General features: G+C 33.9%; 2 protein-coding genes across 3 annotated transcripts; both read right to left on the bottom strand.

The window, feature by feature from the left end:
- Window positions 1-1,611: 1,611 nt before the first annotated feature.
- LOC132163701 (UDP-glucuronic acid decarboxylase 6) lies at window positions 1,612-8,842 on the bottom strand. 2 transcript variants are annotated; one of them, XM_059574068.2, is made up of 14 exons: window positions 8,663-8,842; window positions 8,333-8,379; window positions 8,048-8,167; window positions 7,066-7,152; window positions 6,752-6,839; window positions 6,097-6,188; window positions 4,948-5,012; window positions 4,773-4,861; window positions 4,002-4,079; window positions 3,791-3,884; window positions 3,469-3,535; window positions 3,312-3,375; window positions 3,166-3,206; window positions 1,612-2,119 (listed from the first exon to the last, which is right to left on the bottom strand). In XM_059574068.2, exons 3-14 carry the CDS (start codon window positions 8,135-8,137, stop codon window positions 1,934-1,936), a joined length of 1,041 nt encoding a protein of 346 aa, XP_059430051.1. In that variant the 5' UTR covers window positions 8,138-8,167; window positions 8,333-8,379; window positions 8,663-8,842; the 3' UTR covers window positions 1,612-1,933. The 2 variants fall into 2 exon arrangements, with proteins under 2 accessions (XP_059430051.1, XP_059430052.1); XM_059574069.2 differs by lacking the exon at window positions 8,333-8,379.
- A 1,264-nt stretch (window positions 8,843-10,106) lies between these two features.
- Window positions 10,107-15,430, bottom strand: LOC132163062 (P-hydroxybenzoic acid efflux pump subunit). Its single transcript, XM_059573262.2, has 3 exons — window positions 14,903-15,430; window positions 13,191-13,355; window positions 10,107-11,798 (listed from the first exon to the last, which is right to left on the bottom strand). The coding sequence occupies exons 1-3, from the start codon at window positions 15,428-15,430 to the stop codon at window positions 10,107-10,109; spliced, it is 2,385 nt and encodes a 794-aa protein (XP_059429245.2).
- Between the last annotated feature and the right edge of the window lie 7,016 nt (window positions 15,431-22,446).

Consider the following 22,446-nt stretch of genomic DNA (forward strand, 5'->3'; position numbering starts at 1 on the left):
TTAAAAGCTATTTTATTCATGGAGTGACAAAAGAGGGACACAAGAGTAACTTTTAGAATTACTCGTCTTCTTAGTTCTTAAGAACATCAAGTCGCAGTGGTTTGTTGGTTTAATTAAATAGGTTGGGTTATAATTGACTTAGATGTTCTTATACTCATGTGTTAGGTTAAGATTGACTTATATATTCGTATATTTATGCCTTAACACAATTTGAACTTGACACGTAAACATGAATTGTCCATATCTTTAACATTTTAATTTGGCGAGGTTACAACTTTCTCATAAATTTAATACCGGTAGAGGACTGCACCTCGATTGTTGCAAGGTTCATGGTAATATATTTGATGACAATGTAGAGCTCCATTGTTTGAACCTTCAAAGTGAAAAGCATCCAGGGACAGCAACGATTTTACAAATGGGAAGGGCATATCAAAAAATGAAATTTGAGATTTTGGGGCCATCCTCGAAATAGGTAAAATTTGGGAGCGGTCAACTATATACTGTTAGTAATATCAGATAACAACCAAAATAACATACTTATTCTACACTACATGGATTGAAAAGCTGCATGGTTTTTTTATAGTCCTTGGAGTTAGATGAGAAAAGAGAGAAGGAAATGTTGGACAAGAGTTGAAAGGCCCCTTATTTTAGTAATTAGTATTATGAGCATTCACATTGACATTGAACTCTTTATATTTGGCTTTTCTTTAAAATTCACAAAAAAAAAAAATCATTTAGCAAACTCATTAGCCAATGTTAAATATGAGATATCAAAGTAAAAGTTATATTTTTTTCAGTGTTATTTCCTTCCTTGGCTCCAGATATTTCATCCTTGGCGCCATACATTCTCCCCTCCCCCTTTCGTACAGACAATTTTCCCCCTCCCATCTTCTATTTTTTCTTTCTCATCACCTCGTCTTGCGTGCAGAGAGAGAGAAACAAAGTTCTTTCTCATCCCCTTTTCTCATCACCTCGTCTCGCACGAGAGAGAGGGAGAGAAACCGTGGGGTGACTAATTACTATGCTTCCAATCAACTGGGCAAAGAAATTATGCATACCAGTTGGGCATTAAAGTTAATTTTATGGTAGTTGGTTTTACTAATAAAAAGTTATATTTAGTTTAAGTAAATAAATATTTAGAGAGTTTGATGTTTAGTAGTTTTGAAAAATAGCTAGCTAAATCAAGAAAAGTAGTCTTTTTAGAGTTAAATATATAATTTTTTTTGAATAGCTCAATTGTGAATGCTCTAATCTAGTTGAATTTGGGTTTCCAATACTTCAAATTCAAACTCTTCCCTTTCGAACCCATCTTTATTTACTTTTAATCCTATATTATTATTTTTAAAAATTTCAAACCCTTCTTATTTGTGGTAGGATGGATCCGAAACCCCCCTCCCCCCATACATAGGTGAGAACAAGATCTTCTCCATTTCTAGTAGAAATGGAAAAAACCAACTTCATAACACATATACAATTAATTAAAGTCCAAAGGCAACCAAGTTTTTTTTAAAAAAATATTTTAAAAGAGAGTAAAATAACTTGAAGACCCGTTTTCTACAGCAAATATGCCTTTATTATTCATTGTAACACAAAATTGGGGTGACAAGAATATTGACTCAACCAAACCAAAGAACAACCTTCGGTCATCTCATCTATAAAAAAAGGTGGCGATTGCCAAGTTTAAGGAGATTCCTTAGTTTCTCAATGTTGATAATTCACTAAAGGAAAAAAATGAGAAAAAAACAAAAAACAAAAAACAAAAAGCAAAAGACAACAGTCGCCACCACTTATTTTGTACAAAAACACAAGGGGAAGAAGTAGAAAAGGCAAACAAGAATCATTGATGATGTTGTATTCTGAAGCACTCTCTCATGTTTGATGCAAAAGTTCACCCCCTGAGCAGATATCTATCAATATTTTTCAGGCGGCAGATTCAGTTCTTTTTGGCCACTCCAAGCCTCTGGCGGAAATCCTCCTCCATGAGGGGGAGGCCATCCCTCAGCTTCACTTTTGGCTCCCATCCCAGCAGTTCTGTAGCCTTTGTGATGTCAGGTTTCCTTTGTCGTGGATCGTCAGGGGTATTGTCCACCTTCTTTATCTCGACCTTAGGATTAATAAGCTGCAAAACCACACACACAGTCAGCATTGATGATCGATTATATTTTTTAACTACTTTCATTTCAAAAGTGAATTTTTTACTAAAAATGTTTATTTACCCTACCAAAGCACTGAAAAATGTTTTTAGATTTTACTAAAATTGTCTAATTTCCCAAAGACCGTACAAAGTTTTTTCCTCCAACCCACTTTATAAAATTGTCATGTGTTCCTGGAGTATGCGAAAAACATATTGGCATTAATAGGGTTTGAAGAAAGTCTATTAAAAAAGCATGCACTTCTCATATGCTTAATTTTATAGACCGGGTTGACCTAACTTGTTCATTAAAAATAGAAAATAGCCTAACTTCAAAAATTTGAAGGCTAAATGGATTAGCCTACCAAAAAAGAAAGAAAGAGGGTTTTCTATTCTCAATTCTCTTGGACTTTGAATCTTCTGTTCTTTCTTTCAAAAATTCAAACTCTCAGGAAAAGGGGGAAAAAAAACCTTTTCATCTCCAAAGATTGCATAAATTTTCATCTTTGACTAGCTCTCTAAAGAGAGATATCACCTCCAAAGGCACTCATTTTTGTCCCTCTATTTCAAGCACAAGTCCAAACTAAGACTTTGAACAAGGCTGTAGTATTGAAACTTTCACCTAAGCCATTTAGGGCTTGTTTGGGTGTGTGTTTGAGAGGCCGATAAATTTAACACTCAAAAAGTCCGTTTGAACAAAAAGTATCCGTTTGGTAAAAAAAATTGAAAGTGCTTTTAAAAATCCAAAAAACCTAAAAATGGCCAAAACACACTTTCGGCAAAAACTTAAAAATGAAGCTTTTGCCAAAAAGTGCTTTTTGATTTAAAAGCTCTATTTCTCAAACACAATCCCAAACATGTTCTTAGTTTAATATACAGAGGAACAACTCCACAAGTCTAAGACTTCAAACATACCACGAGCAGCCAAACTACTTCCACAAAATCTCTTAATAAATGCATGATTCTCAACAATACTTAAAACATCACATATCAGAGTTGCATAAGGTAAAAAACAATAGCAAAGAGAAACTGACCTCCTTCACTGTCTCGGCAAGTTCAAGCATGGTAAATTCACCTGAAAATGTACAAGAACTACCTGGGTAAGTAAATGCATATAACTAATTACAACATTAGGGACCTGGATGTCTCTACATATGCAAATCACAATTTGTCAGATAACCTGGGTTTCCAATGTTGATCGGCCCAGTGTGCTCTCCTTCCATTAGACGAATGAGGCCATCAACCTAAAACATTTCAAACAATAATTATTGCCTGATAACCCAATACACATTCATGAATGATAGCAGAGTACAAAACAAATTATAAAACTTCCATACCATGTCAGAAACATAACAAAAACTGCGAGTTTGGGTTCCGGGAAGTTGGACCGTCAAGGGTTCGTCACTGCAAAGCGCGAAACAGAGAGTAAACGTTTACAGCTCAACATCATTAGATGAGTGAAGAAAGAAAGGTTTTAACTATTCCACTAAGTCGAGGTTCATATGAACCAATTTTTAGAATACAATGTAACAGATAAAAACCTTTTTGGAATTGGTATATTTGTTGATATGAATGCACATCAAACACATTACTTTGGACTTTTGTAAGGCCTCCATAAGAGAGATATGTATCCACCAATGAAACAGCACAAGGACTTACCGAAGCGCTTGAGCTATGAAATTGCTGACCACACGCCCATCGTCTATATTCATGCGTGGCCCGTATGTGTTAAAGATTCTAGCAATGCGAATTTCTGTTGAAAAATATAATGGGAAATTAAATACATCAAAAGAATTTGCAACTGGAATACTTTCGTTAACTTTTACTAAGAAAATCAGGAAACGAAATTGCAAGGAAGCTAGGCATTTACGTATCCCATGCTGCCTATGATAATCAAACATCAAAGTCTCAGCTACACGCTTCCCCTCATCATAGCAGCTCCGAACTCCTATAGTTCAAAAAATGAATTTTGTGGTGAGAGTATGTTCTTATTAAATTATTAGAGAGAAAAAGAGTGTCTGTTACTTGTATACAGAATAAAAGGAGTAATATATTATGCCTTTTGATATATACAACAGAATTACAAGGAATAAACCAAGTTATGTGGTGTTTGGCATGTACACAGTGTTCAACATAGAGACCCCAAAAATATAATGATAAGATTGTTTACGGACGCAGGCTCATTTAAAAGCATCCAAAACCAGTATGATATGTTTGAGATGATAGAGAAAGGTTAAAAATAAAAACTTGTTACCAAAGTATATATATCATGTCTTTTCCACATTGAGAAACTAAAATTTATTTGCCATGTAAATCGTGATTATGAGCCAGCAGACCAAAAATGTGTGAGTGTGAACTGTTTTGCATGGTAAATCATGGCTTTTAATATTAATCAAGGAAATAAGTCCATTGTGTCCACTACTGCTATAAGTCCTCAAAAAATGATTGCATTTTATACATGTAAATCAAATGGCAAACGTCAAATGTAAAAGCTATTATTGAGAGTTAAGACAATGATAGTCTTTCTACTTTCCTCAGTGAAGATATATCCCCACTGGATATAGAATATAATCAGACAAACAGTAATCATCTTAACAGATTAGGCAAAAGGTCACAGGCTCAGTTAAAGAGGAACACCTACCAATTGGGTTAACATTTCCCCAGTAGCTCTCTGGCTGCGGATGCACAAGAGGATCTCCATATACCTCTGAAGTTGAGGTAAGCAAAATTCTGTTCAACCGTACTATGAGTATAGCCTGTTGATTACACCACTCAAAGTAATAACTATAAATAAATATAAAATCAAATCCCCAAACCTGGCTCCAACTCGCTTGGCAAGTCCCAGCATGTTGAGTGTGCCAATTACATTTGTCTTTATAGTCTGTTAAAGTATAAAAAGTGCTGGTTAGTTTTACAACATCCAGGATTCTTCACAATTTTTAGATTTTTTGTTTTGGTTAAAAAATCTAAAAAATGAACAAATATGAAAAATCTAAGAAGATAATGCAATAAAGCAGTGTTTAGCTCATGAAAACCTAGGCTTTATCGGCCACTGTTTGTATGTACCGAGGCTAAACAACATTGTCCTAGTTACAACAATGTGGCCAGAATAATTGTCATAAAAAAAGCCAACCAAAATTTTTTATTTCTCCAACCACCAAACCAAATGAGATTCAGAGTAGACCTCATTACAGCAAGGAATTTTGTCCTTCTGGAAAGGACTATGTGGTTAACAGTAGTAAGCTTAATTGTCCATATGCCAATCTAAGGATTGTTGACAATGGTTCAAGTTCCCCAATTCATGGTACTGTAATTACTAAATGGGGATTGGATGTAATTATGTAAATCCAATTAGGCTCTATTGAAATGAAGTTGATGGTGACAGACTTCAGTGAAAAATAGGACATCAAGGGGAGATGAACATTCCAGCAAGTGATTGTGTTGAACACATCAGATATCCAGGGGAACGGACACTATTGGACTTCCTTGACCGTAGGGGCAGAACTAGGAGTTTTTTTTTTTTTGGGGGGGGGGGGGGGGTCCAATATTCCCTTTTCCTGTGTACACTATTGGCCCTACCATTTGTTACTTGAAACTTGAAGTGGCCGTGACTATCTAAAATGGTTGGACATCCAACCAAAAGATTCTGTCTTGTACATGTCTCTGGGCAGTTCCTATGAGCTATCAGATGCCCAAAAATGGATGAATTTGTTGCAGCTCTATATGATACCGGGGTTTGATTCTTGTGGGTGGCTTTTGGGTGGGGGGTGGGTGGGTGGGTGGGTGGGTGGGTGGGATAGGGGTGCCTCATACAAACATACCCAAGAAGAGGGATTTTAAAACTTTCTGGGGGGGGCAACGCAGGTCCGCCCCTGCTTGACTGGAAGCCGAGAAGAAGTATACATGCTAAACCACTGATTACATAACATATTTATATATAAGATTTAAGCATATATAATACACACCTTGACAGGATTGTATTTGTAGAAAATTGGAGAAGCCGGGCATGCAAGATGGTAAATCTGATCAACCTCGACCAACAATGGCTCAGTAACATCTATTAAACAAAGAAAAAAGAAAAACAACATATTTTATATTCATCCAAAATAACCCGTGAATTTGCAAAACAAATTACAGGGAACAGGAAAGTACTCCAATGTAAATTTAACAAAGCACATCATTTCAGGACGAAATACAATCATAATGATAATGTGCATTCATTCTATTAATAAAATTTCATATTTTTCCATTAATAAACTAAATTCACATTAAAATGCCTCTTTGTGATCGGAAATTACTGCATGGACAGTCAAAAGAAATCCTAAACATATTTAGCCAACTGGTCATGGCATAACGATGTATTATTTCAGCATATCTTGAGTTAAAAACAATGGACAATATACAAGCTCGATTTGGAAGCTCAAATGTTAATTACAACAGCAATTTGAAAGAATAAGCATATGCTGGCAAGATTGTATTTGGACGGTAACTGAGTCCAAAGCCATTAAACAAACAGGACTTAGCATGTTAAGTGTTAACAAGGAATAATTTAGTATCACAGCATTTTCCATCCAAATACTTTGAATTGTGAACAACTGGAAAAAACTAAGTTTTAAGTACCGTGACGAATAAGCTCGAATCTCGGATGACCAATCCATTTTCTAAGATTGTCCTTTGATCCAGTGAAGTAGTTATCAGCAACAATCACCTGAGTAGAAAAGATATGTGGAACATAGTCATCATAATTGTTTTATGCGATTCACATGAAGTCAGTAGCTATACTCCATGTTGGCATTGGTGTCTCAGTATAGGTAGAATGCTTATCTTCCACACATAGGTGCTAATTTCTAAGTAATTGTCCCTTTTACACCAAATCTTTTCATCATGAATAAACACAAAAAAAGAGACCAGATAACATAAGAAAAGACACTAACCTCATTTTTTTCATTTTCCATCAATTTATCAACTAAGTGAGAGCCGATGAATCCAGCTCCTCCAGTGACCAAAATCCTCATATTTGACTGTAGTCAACAATGAAAGCAATAATTCAATAGCAGATCAATTGATTAAATGATTAGAATGAAAAAAGCAAGTAGATGATGATGTAGGTATACTAGCTGATTATGTACAGCTTTAAACATTCTTCTGCAACGTAGAGAAAGAAGAGAATTCCAAACCAAACAATGTAATAAACACATATCTAGTGTTGAAACCCAAAAAGAAAAGGGCATATTACAATCCATCTAATACTTTAAAAGAGATAGTTACAAGATAGACCCGATCTCTCGGTTTTAACAGATGTAAGGCTGTATTTTAATCGAAATATAAGATCTTCCATCCTTGGGAATCCTTTCTACGAGATTCATTACATAAGACGATCAGGATTATGGGATTTGTTTCATTTTGGGCATGCAGGATCGGATCAAACCTAGGCTCTACAAGATAGTGAGTATCAATATCTATCCTCCACAATTACCTACAGTATCCCTTCTAAACTCTACGCCCCACAGTTTGTGAAACTATATAACCTATGCCCTGCTAAATGCGAGTACTTTTATCCCAAAAACATAAATCAACCAAATATTTACCGACCTATTCAGTAGATCCAGTTGTACAAAAAGATGGCAAAAGCAATGCAACTTCTAGAACCCAATTAAACCAATATTTGATAAAGCAAATGCAGCATAGCATGCGCAGAAGTTGAAGGTGAGAAAAAAATAATAATAATAATAAATTTAACAACAAATAAGTTGTAACCAATAAATGCAAACAAGCAAAGTCAACTACCCAGATGCAGAAATATCACAATCACATAATAAAAGCAATCACCATAAGGCATACCATAGTAATCAATAGCTGTACACATCAAATTTGCATAAACCCAGATAAAGAAAAAGAAAAAGAAAATACTTTTACCTGAAAAAACTTGGAAAATCGCAATGGAGATGGCAATGGAGGCGGCTTAGTTGTGATTTGGTGCTCACCGTTCGAAGTGTTCTGGGCCATTGCTCTCAGATCTCCTCCTATACTCGACGCCTACCACAATTTCCCACTCAATCAAACACTGTAATTATATATGTATTCGAATTTTCACAGAGTAGGTACACAGAGAAAGGTTCAGACAAAAAAAAAAAATTCTACAAAATTAACAGAGAATTTTCAATTCGGGTTCAGAGGAGAGAAAGAGATAGAGATGCTGACCAAAAAGATTGTTCAGAGGAAGAGCACCACAAACCCTGATTACCCTTCTGATCCACAAAAAACTCACGATCAGAGACACATATTTATAGCACAAAACCAATTTAAAAACCGAAACTTTCTCCCACCAAATTATAAATTATAAAAAAAAAAAAAAAAAAATCAAATCCAAATCCTTCAAATTCACGCAAAGTTTTGTAGTCATTATGATGGCTCCTCGATAACAATAACATAAACAGAAATCACACCAAACTATAAAAACAAAACAAAACAAAAAACGTGCCAATCAAATAAAATTTAAATTCTAAAATTTTCATCTCAATTGTTAATTACCTAATTTAATGAGGTTTTGGGATTAGCAAACGAAGAGAGTCAGTGGGATTTTAGGTGGTAAAGTTTGTTTGGGGGGATTAGATAGCGATAATTAAGGAATGTTGAAGGATTAAAGAGAGCTTAGAAGACATATGCTTTGGTATCGTCCAGGTAGTGGGAAGGAGGTTCCTTTCAACTTTGTTCAGCAGCAGAAAGACACAATTTGATGCTCATGCATGAGTTGTCTTTATACGCTCTACGTATCTGGGGTTCTGCCACGTGTACTTACAATTTGCCAATTTGGTGCGTAGACGATACTTCTACAAGAGACAACGTTGTTATGTAATCCTACAAGTCTTCTAGAGTCATCACAAATGTGATGTTGCTTTTAAAATTACGGTTAAATTTGAGATGTGATTTATTAACTTTTGATCTATTAGTGATTTTAAAAGTCATATCATATTTGAAATGATACTAAGAAGACTCTAAGAAGACTTATATCATTACTCATTTTATTACTACGGAGTCTAAACTGTATATAGAAAATTTTGGATAAACTAAATTGGTGCATCCCATGAATTAGGGTTTTGTTAGGGGTCTAATAACAAAGGTATTTTAAGATTAAAATACCTAAGGATAATATGTTATCTTTATAGATAATATTATCCATAATATTAGAAGTAAGGATTGAAATTTAAATATTAGAGATAAGTATTATTATTAGAGTAGTTTATTCTACTTTAGTCTTATGTATTGTAATTGTCTATTTAAAAATATCAAGTTCATTAATAAATTAAGCAGAATTTATCTCAAATCTTGAGTTTGAAAAAGAATTTTAAGTTTCCTTAAAATCTAAAAAATATAAATTCCCTTATAACCTAAAATCTATCCCATTACGTATTCACGGTAGGGTAATATATATCTTATGTTTATGTTGCAGAGGATGTATTGAAAAGGTAGAGATCTCATTTGTTCTTTACACGTAGCTTTAGTAGACGTATATTTGGTGGGGATCCTCCTATTGATGGGAATAGCAAGCTAAAGGGGAAAGGATTAAAAAGGCAAGCTTATGCAAGTTAAAATAAGTCACTAGTTAATATATATCATATGAAAACATTATTAAAAAGATGTGAGTAAACGGGAGCGGAGTGAACGCCGCGATAGCGACGTTCACGGAGCGATACGGAATATTTTAGGAATTTTCTTAATACGTCTATACAAGTAGGGTTTATGGTTTTTTCTATATATATATATATGTAATAGTGTAATTCTGAATCATCAAGAGTAAAATATAGTGGACGTAGGTACATTGCCGAACTATGTAAATCTGTGTCTCTACTCTCTATTAATCTCTCTTTTTGATTCTATATTGTTCATCATTATTATGTATTAGGTACGGTATCAACATTTTTCTAAACAGTTGCAGGTTTATTCAATACAATTTTGCAAATTGGCACATGACTATTTATAATTTGTGTAAAGCATGTATTTTAGATGAGATTTCGTTTAAGTCAATGTGGCTCAAAGGATTCTCCCACTGAACCAGCTCCTTGATTTCGTTCTCAATCTCTCTGGTCTCTTTCACTAAACTACTCATGCAAAATCCTAGAGCAGCCAAATTTAGAGCTGCTTGGCACTTGAGCTCGTTTTCATCGTCCCCATGGATTTTGTCAAGAAGTTCTTCAGAATGTTGCAGATATGAATCTATTATCTCCTCCACCCCATTCTCATTATGTAAACTGGAAACCAAAACAATTTTTGGGTTTTGTGACTTTCCCAACTCAAGGTCATCATCATCATCACACGAAACGTTTTTCTTCTCTAGCTCCTTTTCAAGCAATGTGAGCGACTTTATCGAAGTGACTTGTTCAGAACACTTAATTGAGGAGCCAACCATTTCCTTGAAAAGTTTAATGTTGTCGTTTAGCTTGTTGACAACCTCCTCCCAAGAACCCTCTTGTGATTCTTGTTGGAGAGATATATATCCCACAATTTGAGCAATAAAATGCAAGAGATCAACCATTTTTGTCTGCGACTGCAATAGCCTACCATAGCAGGCACTATGAAAAGCCAAAAACCAGAAATTGGGTTCCACATCAGCTTCCTCAATGAGCTTTTCCAGCTCACTTATTTGGATTTGCAGCCTCTTTTGGCTCTGTTCCAAATCGGATAATTTGCTGCCTATTCCAAGGCTTACTGAGTTGACACACGTGTGCAATGTTCCAAGACTCTTAGAGAGTAAAATTTTTGATAGCGTTGAAGCTCTAGTGGGCTGCAAGATAAGTTCAACAATGATTGAACATGACAATCCAATGAAGGTCTCTGTAATTCTTGCTATAGCAAATTCACTTGGGGGACCAAAATTTTTCCTGCCAAGTATTAGTACTGCCCCAATGACTGCAGAAATTCCTCCGGCTTGGCCGTAAATTCGGCTACGCCGGAGAAAATCGGTGAGAATGAACCAAGGAAGAAGAGATAAGATTCTTATTGGCAAGAACTTTTTGAAAAGAAAGCAACCCAATACTCCATACACTGTTCCTAAGGCAGTCCCCTGTGCTTTAATGTTGGCAACTTTGAATGTTGGCTCCCTGGCTGATGCAAGACTGATTGCTACTGGAAGTGCTGACCAATATCCATTTTCCTTGCTATAAAGCAACCCAAATAGTACTGCAAGGCCCAAGGAAAGTGAACATTTGAATGCTGGCATTAGCCTACGGCTGCTCCAAATCCCTTTGAAGCAGAACACATTGATTTTACATGCATTGTCTGGTTTGGTAACAGATGGTTTGGTGAGTGATTTGTCATGGATGGATTTCATGCAAAATAAGAAGAAAAATGAGGGTAAATCTAGGTGGGTTATTGGAATGGTTTGAAGTTTTTGGAGGGACTTTATTATATGATGATCTTCTGCACTGCAGGACTCGGGAACAGTACTTACTGGATCAATGGGCAAAAAGCTCTCGGCTTGTTTTATGAATAGTTGAAGCAAATCATCTTTGAGCTGTCCATCCAGCATTTTAACTGGATATGAAGAGATGCTTGTTAAAGCCATCTCCATCCCTCTAAAGAGTATCTCTGTGTCTTGCAGTCTTTCTCCTGTGTTTTTTTGCCAGGGTTGGAAAATTTTAACTGCAAGTCTCTCCCACTGCATGCTTTCCTGTTACAAAGAATTAGATGTACATGTAAAGGAAAATGAGCCAATCTATACGCATGGATGCATAAACATTAATTAGGATAAGTAACGCTTCCAAGTTGTTTTTTCTTTTCTTTCTACACAATACCAATGAATTTGGGTAAAGGGAGAAATGGCACTATCCAAGCTGAATATGAGAGAATGAGTCATAAGTTGGATGGGGTGTAATACCCCAATTATTAATTAGGGTTAATTGAACTTTGGATGGGCTAATGGGGGTGTTAAGGTTTGTTAGAGTTCATTGAAAGTGAGAATTTTGATCTTTGTTCTAAGCCGACCGTTTCTTTTAACCCCTTAAATTTGTTTTTTATTAATTAAAAAAAAAAATCATTGAGTTGTAGGGGTGGCCAGCCACCCGCTGCAGGACTTGGGAGTGGTCGCACACCACCTTTTTAGTTGTTTTGGGCAGCTGAATCACTATAGTGGTCATAGACTCATAAAGGTGCTTTCGCCACCCTTAAATAAGGTAGCCAAACTATCCCTTTGGTTGGGGGTGGAGTGGTTCGGCCACCCTTATGGTTTCTAAAATGGTTTCGCCACTTTAAAAGTAGTTAAATGAGTTGTCGGCCACTCTCTGTCAAGAGCAGAGCCACACATAACCTTTCTTGTACGTGATATGTATTATTACTCACTAAGTCGTGAACTTACACTTGTATCTTTTTCACCTATGAAAACATGTTTTATTTTATAATTGATCTACCTTTAGATGAGGCATATGCAATTGGTTGGCGTAATGATATCAATCATGTTGACACTTAATGACTTATTGCGAGATTAAGTTAGTTGTTCATGGTAATTAGCACTTTTGAATGATGATGTAGACTTTGAGGTTTGAGATATGCTTTTATAGTAAGGTATAGTCTAGATTTTTTGTGACAATGATATATATAGTGTAATATCAGTTAATGTGATGATTCATGGTAGATGTTCTAGTTGTAAATTTATAATAATTGATGTTGAAAGCACGATAAATTTGATAGAAATTATAATATTTTTACTGCTTAGTATTCTATTTTTGAGGAGTAAAGATCCCTTAGTCTTATTCCTTGTGGAATTGGACTGAGAAGTGAACCGTGAAGTTAATTACTAGTTAATTAATTTTTTGAAGCGTTACAATGGGCCTATCCCACATCGGCCAAGGAGTGAAAGATGAATGAGTTTATAAGTTCTACGTTACATCTTTCATTCAGTAGTTTCCTAGATAGAGTAGCTTTGTGGGTCTTGCTTATTTCTCATTCTTTTTTCTATTCAACTCCAATAGTGTCATTTCTCTCCTTACCCAAATCTCTCGGTATTGTGTAATAATAATATTAAAAAAAGAAAAAGAAAAAGTAACAACGCTTCGAAGTTGCTTACTTGGTGAATTTTGATACTTTGAAGAAATTTGGTTCCTGTTCCACAAGATTTAGCTTGAGAGATTAATGCCAATGCGGATGTGCCATCCTTGGCACAAAATGCTTGCACAAAGAGCTTTAGCCTCTCTGCTGCATTCTCAGCCAGTAGCTTGCGCTTCTGTTTCACCTGCACCACAAGAAAAGAAATCCGCTTCAAACATATTATAGCCGACGTTGTAACGTTGAAAAACAACGAATTAGATGATGTTTATTTGAAAAAGAGCGAATTTAAACTAAAATCATCATTTTAAAAATTAACGATTTCAAAATAATTTTTAAAATCGTAATCACAATCATACCCTTAAGTTTCTTTGACGCATTAAACAAGCCAGATAGGTTTTCTGCTTTTTCGGCGCCTGCGTGCAGCTCATATAAAAAGTAGTAGCACAAAACCATCGGGCCAATTAAATTGTTTGCGATTAAAGTTCTGTGCGAAAGAAAGACCCAAAAAGAGTGGCGTTGGGACTTGGGAGTAACAGTTTTACCATTGAGTGCTATTATTAATTATAATTTTTTAAGTTTTTTTTTTAATTGAGAAGGTAGTTTGAAATAATTAAAAGTCAAAAAGTTTATGATTTTTAAGTCACTTACTAATTAATTAAATTGACAAGTTATATTTTTAATAATTGCTTAATGTTTTACTACTTATGGACTACCATGTCAATTTGTAAAAAAATTTGTACTCCACGTTAAAGATACAATTCACATTAATTTGTAAAAAAAAAAAAAAAATTATGGACTACCATGTCAATTTCCAAATACTTATAAAACACTCAAAAATATTTTTATTTTTGGGGTAACTTCACTTTACCTCTCAAAATAATACGCATTTTGCAAACACCCCTCTAATATTTAAAACATCTCACTTTAGTGTATTTAACTTTTGTTTCGTTCAAAATACCTCCATCCGTTAGGATTTTTTGTTAAATCTTAAAGGGGTAAATTCCTAAAATACCCTCGATCATTTTTTATTAAAAAATAATTTAAACAAAAAAAACTCCTGACCCGTGGGTTTACCAGTGGATTTAACTCACCCGCCTTATGACCCACGAGTCATATTATTATTATATAGTTTAAAAAAAAGTGACCATCAGGGGTCACTTGGTGACCAACCGGAAGGTCACCTTGGCGACCCGCCATGGGCCACCTCACATTTTTTTTTTAATATAATAATGATAATAATAATTTTTTATTTACAAATAAGGGTAAATTTTAAAAAAATTAGGGGTATAAAGGTCTTTTTACCCCTTCTATTGTTTGATTTAACTCCAATCTCTAATAGAATGGGAATAATTGGAAAAAATCAAAAAATCGATACACCAAAGTAGGAAGTTTTAAACATTAGAGGGGTATTTGCAAATGAATGAAGTTACCCCTTTATTTTTATATTACACTATAACAGTTTTTCAAAAAAAAAAAAAAAAAAAATCTCTATCTAAAAAGCATTACCAAACAGTGCCCATACTTTTTTATTATTATTATTATTTCAAATGATGTTATTTGCACAAAAGTACGTTAGTCATGCACAAACATCAATTTGCATCATTATTCTTAAATTGAAAGATTGTGATCATAGAGTTACTATATAAAAAACAAATGTGGAAATAAAATGATCACATTTTTCCCCTAAATTTCCAGAATATGCGCATTGATTGGGTGGGGTTAATTAATTACCTCGTAATAGGCTAGCCGTGGGTAAGGAAGCAACAAGGCGAGAAGAGAAGCCAAGGCTCCAACTGCAGTGCTGGCTGCGACATGAACAGGGTGCATGACAGCCTCAGTGTCGGCGCCATCGATAAAAGCTATCACGTACAAAATCACACTCTGACCCAAAGCTATGCGCTTAGCCACCAAGTGAGTGGACTCCGGCAGCACCACCACAAACGCGCAAAGCGCCACCGCCAGCGCGGTGGTCAGGCTAGATAACCTGGCCGGTCCAATAAGCCACAAGCACAAGATAGCTGGACCGGCGATCTGGGCCGTGGCGTAGAGAGCGAGCCAGCAGCCACGGAGTGTGTCACCTAATGTTGCATCAGTGCTCACAATGAGGATTGCCGTCACGTAGGAAAATGCCGGGAAGGGTATTTGGCGTTGGAGGAAGGCGGGGCCATAGAGGGTGGTGCAGCAGACAATGGTGCAGGCTAAGGCGGTCCGAAACGCGGAGGAGAGGCACCCGCGCCACCTTGCTTGAGCTTCATACATGGTTATGGTCAAGAGGGGATTAATGGTTTAGTATAGAGGATGAGAGCCAGGAGTAGGGCTTTGTAGGGGAAGGGGTTTCTATATATGGAAATTTGAAGCCACGTGGAAGACTCGATGAGCAGTGGCTCAGCTTGATATGGCCATACCCATTTCCCACTTACTTATCATTATCTATGATAAGAGATGGATTCATCAAATACCCTAAAATATATGCTCCATATGGTAACGTGCGTGAAAACATATATTTATATATTTTGCTTCTACGTAGATTATCTTGTTTTCAAAGGCAACTAGGTTGGGATAACATCATTATTATGTCGTGACTCGTGTTATAAGGAACTGGTTTGTTAGAACTACTGGCTCATATTAGAACACAAGTGAATGGCCAAGTAGTGGGAGTATGCTCCCGTGGTATGATACGGGGTATTTTAGAGATTTCCAAAATATGTCTGTATAAATAGGGTTTAAGGTTTTCATATATATATATATATATATGTGTGTGTGTGTGTTATGATGTAGCCTTAAATCATCAATAGTAAAATACAGTCGTGCTCTCTGTGAATCTATGTATATTGTCGAACCACGTTAAATCTATGTCTCGACTCTCTTAATTTCTCTCTTTTTGAATCTATATTATTCATCATTGTTGTGTACGGTAACAACACGGTTCCATATAACAAAATGTAAAATTGTCCAAACAAAAGATAAAATTATTATTTTATTTTTATGTTATAAAAAATTAGATACTCATGAATTCTTTTGAACAGAAAATGATCCTAATTATTGCTAAACACTGGCAATTAACAGACCTAACACTCGAGCAAGCCGAGTTGACAAGCTGATAAGTGCAAATTTCAAAGCCAAGCCCACAATTCATGGTGTGGTGAAAAAAGGGAAGTTTGTCTCAGTCTCCACAAATATTAACATTTCCCTTTTCCCCATTTCCCGCATTGAATGGAAGGAAAAAAACAAAAAAAAAAAAAGAAAGCAAATTTAAACAGTCAAGGCATTAAAAGCTATTATCTTCTGCACACAAGTGGGTTTTTGTAGATTTCCACTCAACCGGCCATTTTCACTAGCTAATTCGTGTTCCTTGAGGAGCTTCAAGGGCCAAGTTAGTTAAAGGAAGAAGCATTGGCCGAATTTGCTTAGGTAATCAAACGTGCACAAATCTAAAAGCCCATTTCTACTATACGTGGGTTTACATTAAAAGAAGGGAAAAAGGCTTATCAGAAAATAGCAGCAGCCCTTCTATGACTTTATATTGTGGGATCCAATTCATGAAAGTGGCATACATTTGTATGGACACTAGTATATGGTTGACCAACTTGACCTAGTGCTTCGGCAACTTTTATCTTCTCTCTTGGGATAGAATAACTTTATTATTATATAAATTTGAGCACTAAATGTAAAGAGAGTATTTATAAGACTTATTTAACCCAACAAATTTTGAACAGTTTATCTATTTGTTAAGACAGATGAGTTATCTAATATAATTCTTATATTTACTGTCCGAATTTATAGCAATACAAACACGTACTCATATCATATATGCTCCCTTGTATGGGTCATAATTGAACTAAAAGGTTTCGTCTCTTCAATTAAGCACACAATTTATAAAGGTAAAAGCATTTTTACTGAGCTTCTTCAACTTTAAACTTTAGCTAAATTTGAAGAGAAAAGTCTACTTTTTCTATTTTTGATAGTCATTTTTTGAAAATAGCAAACATCCAATTCTCTAAATCTTTCTTTACTTTATTTAAATATCTATATTTTTAATTCATTCTTTAATCTTGGTAGTTGGAAGGTCCCAACGTCGACAATTCATCAAATATGTGGAAGATTAACTACTTGCTCATCTTCTCAAACATTTCATCAAACATGTGGAAGACTCACCAATCACCATCATGTATATCTGCCGCGATACCCACTAATTTTTGTGAACAAAGACCAGCATTAACAATTTTTTAGTAGTTTGATGAATATTATTTCAATTAAAAATTTGAAGGGACATTATTAATTGGATAGCAATTCGAGGGGGTATGTGAATTTTTTTCTTTTTGTTTTTAGTTTGAAAATATGTTCTAATGTGATATAAGTTAATTCCTCTCCTTTATTAGTTTTTATTTTTTTTATTTTTTATTTTTATAACATTTTAATTTTTCTTTTTAAATTATAAGTTAACTCCTACCTCTGCAAAAGTTAAGCACATGTTTTGTAAATATTCTTCCAAGAAGGTGTAAAATGTTTTTTAAAAAGTGTTATATGTATAAATAAGTTGTTTGCCAATAATTTTGAAAAAAAGTATGTTTCTTATTTTTTAGAAACATAGTAAAATAAAATTTTAATCTTTTTGAAGTTTCAACATATGAAAAATATTTAGAGCATGTTTGAATGTAGCTTAAAATGTATTTTTAGTACCTAAAAAGTTGTGCTAAACAAAAAGCTAGTCGATTCAGTAAAAAAATCTCAAAATTACTTCTTTGACTTTTTTACTCTAAAAATGGGTAAAACTTACTTTTGAGAAAAGCTTAAAAATGGAGCTTTTATTTTCCAAAGCAATCACAAACATGTTCTTGAGCTTGTTTGTAATTGTGTTAAGAAGTTTAAAAAGTGTTTTTAGCACTTGCCAATTAAGACTTGTTTGGTTAAAAAAACTTAAAAACACTTTTTTTGACATTTTCTCTAAAAGAAAGTCCAAAACTGCATTTTTTGGAAGCTTAAATATATATATATATATATATATATTTTTTTTTTTTTTTTTTTATTTTAGACAAAATTTTATTTCCCATGCAATTCCAGACTCTTAATCCGAAGATGAAAAGTGACCAAAATATAAATATTTTAAATGAATATATAATATTAACCACTCTTCATTTTTTTTCCGATCTAAACGGCCCCAGCTCCTTGGAATCTGAAAGGTCACTAATACTTGTTTTAACATATAAAACCGTAAATAAAAGTTCAATAAAAATACCCTAAATGAAAAGGAAAAAGTGATTCTCAATTTGAAGCACAAAGTAACCGATCATTGAATATTCTTAGATAAATAACAAAAGCTTACAACCTAATGAGTAATGGCATCGTCTTAAGAGTTGGAAGAATTCAAGTAGGCTTTAATTGAGTTGAGTATTTAATGTTTAAGTTCGGTTTGTTTAATTTTTTTCGAACATGAGTTGAGTTTGAGTTTATCATCAAACTAGATCATTTGTTTACATTATGTTCATTGATTTTTTGAACAAATTCTAACTTATTCACGAGCTACTTCAATTAACTTGTTTATCGATAGGCTAATGGTGCGATGGTGCTACCGTTTTGCGGGTTTATGTGATATTGTCTTTATTTTTCTTGCATTTTTTATTCCTTGTGTTTTTTGTGGCCACCTATCTCCCTAGTTGTTTTTGGTTTATTACTGTATTGGAGATTGTCGTGTATTGGCTTTTTTCTCTTTTTTGGGCTGTGGTTGTGTTTGTTACCCTCAACCATCCCAGTTAGTGTTCGTGTTGATACCATCTCCTGCTGATATGAAACCACAGTTTTTGGCTGTATCAGTTCTTTTGATGGGTCGGATCATTTATTTGACTCATTCTCAACTGTTCTTAGGATGGCATTGTCTCATTTGTTTTTTTATATTTATGTAATTCCCCATTTTTCCCTTTCCGCATTGAATAAAAAAAAAAAAAACTTATTCATTGAATATATAAAGTAAATGTTGTAATTTTTTAATTGTTTTTTTTTTTTCATGAATTCATACCAATTATTAGTTATTTAATTATTATTAGTATTTAATTATTTAAGTTAATTAGATAAATTAAGTATCGAGTTTATATGTTTGTCTTAGTATGTAGTAGTATATATGTACTATAGACACACACACACACACTATATATATATAAAATTCAAGCTATATTTATTATATTAAGAAAATAATTCATTTTTATCTTTTTAAATACTTTAGAAGTTCTTACTATAAAGTTAAAAATAATACTAAAAAATAATGAAAGTAAGGTTATACAAATCAGACCGAGTTTCTCCGAGTTTTGCTACTTTGTAAACGAGCTTAAAATTTTGTTTAAATTCTGTTTGTTTGATAAATGAGCCAATTCTGAACCAAGTTAATCCGAGCAGAACTCCAGCCTCTTCGCAAGATTATGTTCATTTACCGCCCTAAATACATATCAACCTCAAATTAGCATTTCCATGGATGATTTCCTCACACCCATAATGCTTGCTGCCACGTCTACTTTGAGACCACCTTCAAGAATCGGTTTTTATTGCATCTTCGCTCTATCAACGCCCATCAAGCTTTCAAGTTAATCACATAATCTGCTGAAAATATTCATCTCATGGAAGACGAACACGATGATTTTATTTCTGCTTTCGTTCTCAGAGATCCATTTATGTCACCAGTGGCGGAGCCAGATGTTTAAGAATGTAGGGGCCGTAAAAAAAAATTTCACATCCTAAAATTTTTTTTGCGTTCTAAAAATTTTGTTCACACTGAAAATTTGGTAATTCACACAGTATATGCATCACAAAAAAAATCTATAAAAGTTCATAAATATGTGCTCAAATTAATATATTAGAAATATAACATGTCAACACTATATCAAAAAGATAGAAATACAAAAAAGTGTCTAGAACTGCACTTTACAATCTTTTAGAAGTACAAAATCATCAAGTATCGAATCTAAATCGAAACTCTCAGCAATTTTTCTTTCAATATAAATAACTAAACTATTTGTAAGAAAATCATTCTCCATTTTGTTGCGTAGTCGTGTTTTAACAATTTTCATTGCTGAAAATACTCATTCAGTAATTGTTGTAGATACTGGCAGAGTCAAAATAAGACGAATCAATCTATCAATAAGATAGTATGTCTTTGATTTTTTTGTCTTTGCCAATCCTTGGCATAATTCTGCAATAGAAAATGTAAGGGAGAGAACTCTGAGGACAGAGGCCAAGAGGCGAGTGCGTGAGTCTTGAGAAAGAGGGAAATTTTTTTTTTTTTAATAACTTTTGGGGCTACTGCAGACCAGCAATAATTTTTTTTTTTTTTTTTTAATACTTGGAGGGGCCCCTTTGTAGTTGATTGTGTGCTCGGTGCTCCAGACAAGTGTTCAAAGTTTTTTAAAAAACAAAATTCTTTGTGGAATTGTGGGGGCCGTATGTAGCTGGATGGATGAGTGGTCAGCAGCTAAATAGCCTAAACTTGTGCTCAAAGTTTTTTTTTGTAATTTCTCTTGGGGGGGCCGTGGCCACCACTGGCCCATACGTGGGTCCGCCACTGTATGTCACTCATGAATTTAATGGATAAATGCATCTTTCCTCCATGTGATTTGAGGTTTTGACAAATAGCTTCATGAGTTTTAAGAAGTCATTAATAACTCCCTGAGGTAAGAAAAAAAAAAATTAGTGACTAAGCACATGTTTTATGCTCGGCGCTTGTTGAAGGCCACGAGACCCACGTTGTTGGGAGGACATCTGGGCTTGGTGGGCTGAACCCTATATCTCCATTCTAGTTCATGGGCCTAGCAAGCTAAGCCCCATACTTCGTTAGTGTGCAACATCAGCATTAATCAGAGTATGACACGTGTCACTTTTTAAAACTCATTTATTTTTTGCTCATCTTATGAAATGATTTATAACTTTTTGAAGCTCATAGAGCAATTTGTCAAAATCCCAAATCACAAAGACAAAAATGATTTTATCCCTAAATTTAATATGAGAATGGGAAAAATTGTAATTTATCCCCCTGAAGTTTCAGGAATTTTTCAATTTTAACCCAAAAGTTCAAAAATTGGTAATCTACTCCCTGAAGTTTAAAAAATTGGCAATTTAAACCTTCAGTTTAATTTTTTCGTCTAAATTGACGGAAATCTATGAAATTACATCATTATCCTCAGGTTTTTTTTAAAAAAAATTTTGTCCAATTTAATAGAAATTAGTAACAGAAGGTTTAAATTACCAATTTTTGAAACTTCAGGGAGATAGATTGTCAATTTTTGAATTTTAGGGTTAAAATTGAAAAACTTCTGAAATTTCATAGGGATAAATTGCATTTTTCCCCATGAGAATCCTATAGCACTTGATCAATATAATGGAATATGAAACTATAATTTAGAATAAAGTATTCGATATAGAGTATCAATAAATCTCGTTGCTACCTTAATTGCTTGACCATGTTAACCAATTGAATGATTGGACCAAAACCTTGTGAGTGCCGGTGTGTCTATATAATATAGCCAGCATATGCTCCCACCCACCAACACCCCAATGCAATAAATGATTTTTCTTAAAAAAGTGAAATTGAGATAATTTATTTCATTTTTTATATTATAGTTCACAAATTTAATTGTGCATGTATATTTTATCACTTCATTTTAAATTATAAATGTTATGACAGGTTTAAATGACGTAACATCATATATAACGTTATATAGAACAAAATAAAATCTTGAATACGAAATTGATCATTTTGGCTTAGGGTTTGTTTGGGTTTGTGATTTATAAATGTACGATTTCAAAACGTGATTTTTAAAAATTTAGTTAAGCATTTGACAAAATTATAGTTTAACCTTTAAAATTGTAATTTAGTCTTTAAAATTCGTTGTTTTCAAAAAAACACCTCATTACTTTCGATTTGAAAAAGTAAATTTTCTGTATTTTCAAATTGCAATTTTTTAAAAACGTAATTTCAAACAATTCATTTTCTGTAATTTAATTTAAAATTGCACTTTTTATCTATAAAATCGTAATCTCAAAATCACTTGACAAACATTTTTAACATTCTTTACCATTATTTTTCACTTCTCCCCAAAAAAAAAAAAAAAAATCAATTTTTTTTTAAAAAATTTTCTCTAACAAAAGTCAAACCTTCATGGCTTCATATCACATAATTCAACGTTCAAATCAATCACTTTTTACTATTACTAAAAAAATAATCAATCCAAATCCTATTATTTTATGTAATTAATGGGCCAGTTAACTTTAGTCTGCATGGATAGTAAATGAAT

Source organism: Corylus avellana, chromosome 8 (genome assembly GCF_965113065.1).
Source record: "Corylus avellana chromosome 8, dhCorAvel1.hap1.2, whole genome shotgun sequence".
Taxonomy (NCBI): Eukaryota; Viridiplantae; Streptophyta; class Magnoliopsida; order Fagales; family Betulaceae; genus Corylus; species Corylus avellana.